This window comes from Crinia signifera, chromosome 2, assembly GCF_055691185.1.
Source record: "Crinia signifera chromosome 2, ASM5569118v1, whole genome shotgun sequence".
Classification (NCBI taxonomy): domain Eukaryota; kingdom Metazoa; phylum Chordata; class Amphibia; order Anura; family Myobatrachidae; genus Crinia; species Crinia signifera.
In genome coordinates, this window is record NC_139218.1 from 339578196 (window position 1) to 339588073 (window position 9878).

General features: G+C 41.0%; 1 protein-coding gene across 3 annotated transcripts in view; it reads left to right on the forward strand.

The window, feature by feature from the left end:
• Nucleotides 1–3793, forward strand: part of CBX5 (chromobox 5) — a 30009-nt gene extending 26216 nt beyond the window's left edge. For all 3 annotated transcript variants that reach the window (XM_083169552.1, XM_083169550.1, XM_083169549.1), the window contains exons 4-6: nucleotides 108–273; nucleotides 1016–1113; nucleotides 2719–3793. In XM_083169552.1, coding sequence (XP_083025678.1) covers nucleotides 108–273; nucleotides 1016–1113; nucleotides 2719–2869 — 415 coding nt within the window. In that variant the 3' untranslated portion in view covers nucleotides 2870–3793. The remainder of the gene's footprint in view (nucleotides 1–107; nucleotides 274–1015; nucleotides 1114–2718) is intronic.
• The last annotated feature ends 6085 nt before the right edge of the window (nucleotides 3794–9878 follow it).

The following is a 9878-nucleotide window of genomic DNA, read 5'->3' on the forward strand; positions in this document are numbered from 1 at the left end:
TAGAGGAAGGACGGGAATACAGTCAGAAGGGAAGTGTATTATTTAAATACTTGGTTTCAGACTTTTTTTTTTTTTTTTTTTAATTAATATTCCCTTTTCTTCTTTAGAGAGCATAATACATGGGAACCGGACAGGAATCTGGACTGCCCTGAGTTAATCTCTGAATTCATGAAAAAATACAAGAAAGCCAAGGAGGGTGAACCCAAAGCCAAGCCAGAACCCACCAAAAGAAAAGCTGGGAGTGATGAACTTAGGGCGAAGAAGCGGAGGGAGGTGAGTACCAGAACCTCCGACTGACCAGCGCAGCTAACCTAATATAACGTAACAGAAAGGGAGGTGTAATGGGCAGAGGCACCATACAGAGTGCATGGCAGGAGTAAGGTGTGGAGTCCACACACAGAACCAGGATGGATGGATTAAAACAGGGGTGGGCAGTAAGCATCCCACCAGCTGTTGAAGAACTACACATCCCAGCATACCTTGCCTTAGTTTTGCTATTTGGCCATGCTGAAACTGATGTAAGGCATGCTGGGATGTGTAGTTCATCAACAGCTGATCTGTTTATTGCTCACCTCTGAATTAAAGGATGGTGTCCTGGATACGTTGCACTAATTGGCTGTTCTGTAATGAATCCACACTAATAGGAGCACATGTCTAGCAGAGTAGCGGTTTCTTGGTTCTCTGCATGTATGTGACAATACAGGATGTGCTGGGGAAATTCCATAAACGGACACCAGTTATTACATGGGAGAAGCTGTGTAAATATAAGACTGCATCTTGGACTCTGCTTGCTGCTTCGAGAGTGAGATTCTTGAACGGTTCTCTTACTGATTTCAAATGTTGCAGCTCTAAAAGAAAGACAAATGCATTTATATTCAGCTTCAAAATAGATTTCACCAACTTTGCGGAGAAACAGCTCTCATAATACTTACACGAATATCTTTTTGCGGACAAGACAAGTCTTGTGTAAGCATTTACACCCATAGTTACTTCTATTTTTTTTTACCTGTGGCAGAGCAATGATATTGCACGAGGATTTGAAAGGGGTCTTGAACCTGAAAAGATTATCGGCGCTACAGACTCCTGCGGAGAGCTTATGTTCCTTATGAAATGGTAAGTAGAAGTAGTCTTCTGTGTACTTCTTCCAGGTACAGCGGATGCAGACTTTCTGGTGAAATGGTATCTAGAGGAAATTTTTAAAATGTAATTAGTCCAAATGTCACAGAAGAAGACACTCCAGGAACTTACGTTGGGGTCTTTACACATGCATTTCTCAACTCGCTGTGCGCAATATGCAAATGCTAAACCGTTTCCAGAAAGGATGGATCCAGGCAACGTAGGGTTAGTCGTGCTTACCATAAACTTTGACATTGGGGGTCAATTTAATTCTCTGCACTATGAATGGCGCCAGGAGAGAGCTCCCTGCTAGAACGCTGGTACTTGCGGGTGTTCAGTCGCGAGTTCCGTCATTTTCTGACTTAAGTGCCTCCTGCAGTGCTTCTTTTGCATACAAATCCTACTTAATAGAATTGACCCAATGAGTTTTCTATGTGATCTGTAAATTACTTTTCTGAGGTCACTTTGCTCTGTGGTCACCAGACGTGTGTTCTCATACACTGTTGTCCTGTGAGCAATTTGAATCGGTATACTTCCTCAATAAATCCCCCCCCCCCCCCTTTCTTTTTTTTAATAGTTTAAGTGAATGATTTATACTTTGTAATGTTTAAAGGCCCCATGCACTTGTGCAAGGTATCTCATGTGAACTTTGCATGCAATACCTTGATCGCATAGGATACATCATTTTGAATAAGATGTGTTCCATGCGATGCCATTGACTGCCACTAGATCTTTGTGGCAGCCATGGCGAACTGCGATCCGATGCTTATGGAACTGCAGACCAGAAGCGGAAATGAAACACATATAAGATTAGTCACTCAATACGTGATTTATCTGTCCCATCCTTCCAAATCGGGTGAAATGGTCCCAAATTGCACTAGTGTATGGGGGTACCTTTACTCTTTGGCCTGACAGAACATCATCCATATAAATGGGCATAGTGTATTGTTGCAAATTATCTGAATGATGATTATAAGAAATCTGGAGCTGGGGAGTTACTTGTTATTTGGTACTTATGTAGTATCTGGGCTGCCGATTTTGAAATCGGGTCCATCGCATCGCATACGACCATATCGCATGCGATGCGATGGACCCGATTTTTCCATAGGATTCAATGTTAAAATGGTCCATTTTAACATGGAATTCAATAGGAAAAAGGGGTCCTTTTCATACCCCTACTATCCAAGTGGGTATGGAGTTGGATATAAACCTGTGGCGAGGGGACACAGAATACCGTCCCCTCGCTTCGCTCGCCACGCTTCGGGCTCGGTGGCTCGCTACGCTCGCCACAGGTTTATATCCAACTCCATGCCCACTTGGATAGTAGGGGTATGAAAAGGACCCCTTTTTCCCATTGAATTCCATGTTAAAATGGACTCAGTCCATTTTAACATTGAATCCTATGGAAAAATCGGGTGCATCGCATCGCATGCGATATGGTCGCATGCGATACGATATCGCATCGCACTGATTGTATGCCTTAAGTTAAGGCATACAATCAAAAAATCGGCAGCCCAGATAATACATAAGTACCGTTATTTTGTAGATTGTTATAGCAGACGCACCCACTGAATCTAATAATCTGTCCCCTTTTCACCACAGGAAAGACTCTGACGAAGCTGACCTGGTGCTAGCTAAAGAAGCCAATGTGAAGTGTCCACAAATAGTTATTGCATTTTATGAGGAGAGATTGACTTGGCACGCTTACCCCGAGGACACAGAGAGCAAAGAGAAGGAGGCTGTGAAAAGCTAAAATTGCTCTTTCCATGTGTGTATAATATACCCCTGCCATTTCCACACACATACACACACAGTCTCCACACACTCCATACTTGCCCTGGTCCAAGTGTTATCAAGAGGAGGGGGGAGGGGGAAAACAAAACAAAAACATTTTTATTTTTTTTCTCTACACTTAAGCCCTTTTGCCCAGAAACACTCCAGTAGTGGCATTTGCACAAGGTGTGACTGCCATAACGTAACAGACATGGCAGCCATGGCATATCCACCACTCTTGGAGGGACGCACTGTAGACATTGCTGGTGGCGTGCTGCTACATTTTTCCCAATTTTTAAATTAAGATGAGGAGGATATACAGTGGTGGATAAGGGTTTTATAGTAAATGGTTAACTTTGTTCAGTGTTTGGTAAGTACATCCAGGATCAGTTGTGAGAGGACCTCCCTCTATTAACAGTGAAGAGTAATGTACTGTGAAGGGAACCTTGCTGCTTGTCGAGGGAGAAGACTTTGTGTTTTGTTACTTGTTTTAATTATTTTAAGCTTTTTTTTTTTTTTTTTTAAATATCTATATCTGTGTACCTTGATGTCGGGTCTCTGCGATTGCTTGTTTTGTTTCCCAAGATGCTCGCTTAATACGAAGAGGAACTTCTCAAGTAGCGAGTGTATCCCACTCTACAGGAGACTTTGTATATTCATAACCAAAGTGTAAATGCAAAGCACTTTGAGAGACACTGTATGTGGGTCCCACAACCTGCATTGTGAAAATGACCTCAAAAGTATTTTGTAAGGGGTGTTAAAAGACAGTGTGGCTTTTTGTATGTGTGGTTCATTCAGTGTGCCATATATAGTGATAGAATGTCATACCTTTCTAATATCCCTACGTGAGGCACAAAAGTGCCACAGAGTATTGATTCTCAAATAGAATACTGCTGTCATGATTCCTAAAGATGCATATATATATATATGTATATATGTTTGCATGTGTGTATATTAGGCACACAGTGGCTTTCAAAAGTATTCAATCCCCTAAACTGACATCAGCAAGGACATTATTAGAAATAACACTAAAGCTGCATACACAATGTGCGATAAAGGCAGACCATGATATTGTTAACGATTTGTAACGATAGTGCATACACACTGAATGATTTTAAATGATAAAGATGAAACATTTGCTTTACCAGTGAACCTCTTATTTTATGAAAAAAATGTAGTCATATTATGATCATTTATTTATATGGCGCCACAAGGGTTCTGCAGCGCCTGACAATACAAAGAAAATAACCATTTACAGTACACATGCTAACTAGTGCAAGTACATGGTAAATTAAAGACTGTTGCAGCAGTGGAAACTGATGCAATTATAAAAGTGGCAGAGATATAGGGGGAAATTTACTAAAGGAAATTTGTAAAAATAGGTGTATTTGTATCCAGAAATACACTTTTTTTGACATTTACTATCCCGAAAATACGGCAATTCGTATTCATATTGATAGCACATCAATACGACTACGAATTGCTGTATTTTCGGGATAGTAAATGTCAAAAAAAGTGTATTTCTGGATACAAATACACCTATTTTTACAAATTTCCTTTAGTAAATTTCCCCCATATTCTTTAAAAAATACACCTGAGGAGAGAGGGAGATTACGTTCTAAAATGCAGGGCAGTGGCAGACAGACAGGAGTGACACAGAAGGGAGCATAAACAGAAGGTTAGGATGAGAAAACTACATAAGCAAAATTGGACTGCATGTACAGACAACGATGCACGCTCTTGCAGGTCGTATTCCTATCGTCCATACAGACTGAACTTTATGCAAGATATTAAAAATATTGTTATTGTGCATATTGTCAGCCTTTATCGCAAAGTGTACAGGGCTTAATACCCCTTTTGCACTGTCTAAAAACCCGAGTTATTACTATGTCTACCTGTGTTGCATCTCCCAGAAGAATAATCCTGTGTCGTGTGACCTGGCATTTCTTCTGGGGTCTTTACCAGGATTTTAAACAGGAACAACTTGGTAATGTGGAGGTCTGTCCCTGGTTTACTGCAAAAGCTGCTGATTGGACCTTCCTGGGTGTGCAGGATAGTGCTTTTTTTTTTTTTTACCTCATCTTTCTGAGCCTGAAAAACGACATTTAAATGATCGGCTTTTGCAGGGCTGTCCTGGGTTCAGTTTGAACAGGACTGTGAATAATCTGTGTTGAAGTGCAGTGGGGATGGGGTCTGAAGCAGAGTTCCACACAGGATTTTGGTGGATAATGTATTTTCCTGACCGTACTTTTATTGTAAACCAGTAGACTTAACCAGTTGCCATGCATGATTCCAATTGATGTAAACATGTCAGAGCTGGCCTCAGCCCACCCGCCCGGCCCCTCTCCGTTCCCGCTGCAATGGGAACCACTGTCATAATCTATCATTTGCCGATTTAAGTCATACATAGCTCAGTGAAATCTGCTGACTCGTTAAGGTGGTAGAATACTTGTGCAGGCCACTGTACATACACGCAAACAAACCATAGTCCCAAATGTAAACTTTTTGGGGGTTTTGATACAATTCTGTTACTAAAGAAATGAATTTGTGAATTCCAGTATTTTCCAAGCATCATTTAAAATAGTCAATATGATGAATTTAATGCGAAAAGTGTCAGACAAATGAGACTGAGTGAATGTCCGTTGCTGTGGGTGCAATTCTAACCTTTATCAGTATGTTTAAATGTTTATATAAAAGTAAATTTCATCATGTGGTTTCTAAACATGTTTGTTCATTATGTAAGGTGGAAGGTGCAAGAATCTACTAAGAGCGGGGATCTTAACTCCATGTTCTGGTTGCTATAAATGAGTCTACTTACATGTGAGCATGAAAAATCCAGAATCTGAATATAACCAAAGTATTGGTCTACAGCAAAGAAATGTGCTCTGAATTAAGACTATAAACAAACAGGATTTATTTTATTTTTTTCTGACATAAGCTCCATATAAAATAGGAGTTTTTTAGATTGTAATTTGGTTAGCAGCGTGGTCTACTTAGCTTCAATAAAGATTGAAATGAGGACTAGCTTTAAATGCTGTGCGACCCGACACTCCTGCAAAATAATTAAATGCATTACGGTTTTATAAGCCAAATCAGAATGAAGGCATTGTGGATAAAGGAATGAGGCTTATGTATTCATTATAACTACCTAACGTGATGAATGCATGGTCTGCTGTAATATGTGGTACCATGCATATGGATGGTAGTATAACCCATCCATTACTTGCCACAGTGAGTATGAAACAGTGGTCTGTGTACTGTAAGAAGACAACACAATTTTATATAAGAGGTATAACAAGAAATTGTAAAATATTAGGGTTCTTGTGTACTAGCACGGTGCCCTTCGCATCGCAGACCAATTTTAAATTGAATCGAATTGTATGGATTCTATTGCATATACAATGGTATGCGATTTTAAATTGTGTAAGCACCCTAATGGGGGCTTACAATTTTAAATGCACCCCAACGCCAATTCATGTGAAGTAGTACGCGTCCGCTCGCCACACTATATAAAATTGACTCCACACCGACATGGATAGTGGGTGTATGAAAAGGTCGTAGGACGCGTACTGCCGCCCCTCGCGGGGTCGCTGCGCTCGCCATGCTTCGGGTTCACGTTCATAGTGGGGGTGCATTTAACATTGTAAGCCCCCATTAGGGTGCTTATACAATTAAACATCGTATAGGGGGCTTATACAATTTTAAATCGCATCGCAGTGCATCGGGTGTATGCGATGCGATTATATGTTGTGCGACTAAATATCGTGGGTGCTGTACTAGTACACAAGTACCAACATGAGATATTCTTTCAATCTGAATCTGTATACACGTAGGGGGGTATTTAATCTGTGCCTATGCTTCAGACAGTCGGAAACCTTTTCACTTTTCGTCAATTTTAGGTCAAATTTACATTTCAACTTTTCAGTCCTTGTGCCAATTTTTAAATTGCTGAAACAATAGCCATAGTTGGAAAGTATGTTAATCGGTGAATTCCTCACTGATTCACGTGTTTTAGTAAAAAAAAGCTGGCATTTTTTCAACAATTGTAAAGCGCAACGTAATCTGCTGCGCTATATAAGAAACTGCGAATATAGTTTTAGTGTAAGCAAATTTTACTTTAACCCTTTGAGTGGCAACATCTCTGTGAGAGATGTTTAAAATATATCCTAAAGATGCCAGTGTCTCTCACATTTGTTATATAAATTTCAAGAAAAGTGCTGTGTAAAAAAAAGATTATATTTCCTATATAAGGTAAACATTATAGGTCATTATAATGAAGGGTTAAACAGTCAAATCTGTAGCAGTGGAAAAGCTGTCCGAAAAAAAGGCTGTGCTCCATAGCCCTGCGACATCAGTTCTGTTATGTTTGCATTTTTATGGTATATGTGAAGTCTAGTTAGGACCCTGATTCTGGTTCACTCACAAAAGCAAATACTTTCTCTGATGGACAAAACCATGTGCGCTGCAGGTGGGGCAGATGTAACATGTGCAGAGAGCCTTAGATTTGGGTGGGGTTTGTACTTCTAACTGATATCTATATTGCCATGTAAAAATAAAGCAGCCAGTATTTACCCTGCACAGAAACAAAATAGCACCCAAATCGAATTCTCTCTGCACGTCTGGTTTTGTCCATTAGAGAGAATTTGCTTTTGTGTGTGAACCAGAATAAGGCCCCATTTCTCTAATCTCTTGCACATCTGTGTGTTCTGTTTATTAGCCAATCAGGCTTAACAGCAGAAGAGCAGTGTACTGATCTTGTGGGAGATAATGCCCTGTCCATGTGTATGTTCCGGAGGGTAGTACAGGGAGACTGTGTTAGAAGCAGAAGCCGGAAGATGAGTACTAGCAGAAGAGGATACAGTCATTAGGTCGACGTGACACGGGGAAGGTCAACAGTCAAAATGTCGACGTGGGGTTTTCACTTTTTTACCCGAATGTCGACATGGGCACTGAAATGTAGTAGTGCTGCGCTCGCCATGCTTCGGGCTCGGCACGTTATTTTATTTTCCCTAGTGGATGGTAGTGCACGAAATATCCACTAGGGCGTGGTGGGAGAATAAAATAGTGTGCCGAGCCCGAAGCATGGCGAGCGCAGCACTACTACGTTTCAGTGCCCATGTCGGCATTCGGGTGAAAAAACCCATGTCGACTTTTTGACTGTTGACCTTCCCCATATCGACATAATGCTTGTGACAACAACCTAATTACCCTGTCTACCTTCAGGCATGGTGACCTAGTTGGTGTCTATCCAATGATCCATACCCAGCACACGCTACAGTCCCCAATAACAGATTAGTTACAGCAATGCAGGGAAACTGTACTGCATGTAATGGGAGGTTCTATACAGTATGCTACATATTACTATAGGGATCCGTAATTCTCGCCGGCTGTTCAAATGCAGGAAACCTATTATACATTAAAGAACATCTTTCAAACTGGAGTATCTTGCTGTGTACATTATCTGCTACAACACCCCATGTAATTTAAGGCTCCGGTTTGTTGAGAATAGCTTAGATGACAAAGAGTTAATTTCATTCTGTGGGGTAGTTTATATGGCATCCATATATCTGAGTCAGCTGCAGGTGCTGACCGTGCTAGGGGCAGAAGGCTTCCATGCAGCCGGGGAGGAGGCAGGGCTGCTCTAATGTGTCAGACTGTTCTTGCTGCGCATGTGCTAGGCTGGCACACTGGCTGATCATATAGATAGCTGTGTTCTTTGTTTGCAGGTTATTTTCGGCGTTTACTTTTCAGTTCATCTGATTAGTGATGAAATTAAAATCCATGCAAATGTGTTGAATATATAAAGTCAACACAGATTGCAGTTGAACTAATGACCTCAGTATTGTGAAGCATTGTTTACATAGTCAACAGACTCATGGGGGGGTAGATCGGTATAGCAGCACATTGGGTAGGGAGGTTGGAATCTGCTGGGGGGGAGGATGGGGATGGACCAGGAAGGCTACTGTGCAACAGTCTCCTTTCTGCATGCATGATGTCCTGTACAGCAACCAGTGATAGTGGAAGGGTAGGTTCCAAAGCAACCCCTTCACCACCACCACCCACCATAAACAAATGGTCTTTGAACGTGGGATGAGAAGCATTTTCCACACATGCGCTGTGTGGCATGTATGCGGTTTTATTCGCCTAATAGGTACAATAAATGCAGAAAGTCCTTTTATTCCACAATGTCTTGATATTCTTTTTGAGTTTGAGACCAATATAGGTAACCTGGTCTTACATTTCTATGCTGTAATCCATACACTTTGTTGCTGCATTTTTGTGTTTTTCAGATTCTGAACTTTATTAAATAGTGTTTTTACTGGTTTTCCATTTTTCGTCATTATTACAGAACTTGGATTCTGTGCTAAAGGAGTAGAGGCCGCTGTGCACAGACACAATGGTGGGGTTTGATAAATACTTTAACTTGTTATGTTTAAGGCAAAGGGTATTGGGAATTGTTATGGTGGTATTGGCAGTTCTTATCACCAGCTATACAGCTATTGGCCACCTGCTACAAAACAAAGATTGCCAACCAGGAATGGAACTGGAGCAGTACAGGAAAACAACAGCACTTTATTATGTTCACCTCCGCCTCAGTGCAGGTTTTGGTACATCTAATATAAGGTGTGTATCCCTCCTAACGCTGTGGTTGGTGTTCTGTATATTGACTCCAGTAAACTAAAGAGGTATGTTTGAATTAAATGTTTGCAAACATTTTATTAACCAACAGTATAAAGTGGTTGAATAGTTGCTGGTGTGACTCTACTACTGGGCCCCTCAGCTGTGATTGGTCAGGGTAAGCAGCCTGTTTCTCATACGCACCCCTTACATGTGTAATCTGGAGTACAGGTCTGTGTTCTGCAACCAACTATGACAGGAAGGAATGCTTTACATGCCAGATAGAAGATGCACCTTCTTTTTAGCACAGTTGGCCTGTTCCACAATACTGACAGGTTTTTCTCTTTTTAAAAACAACAAAATGGATAATA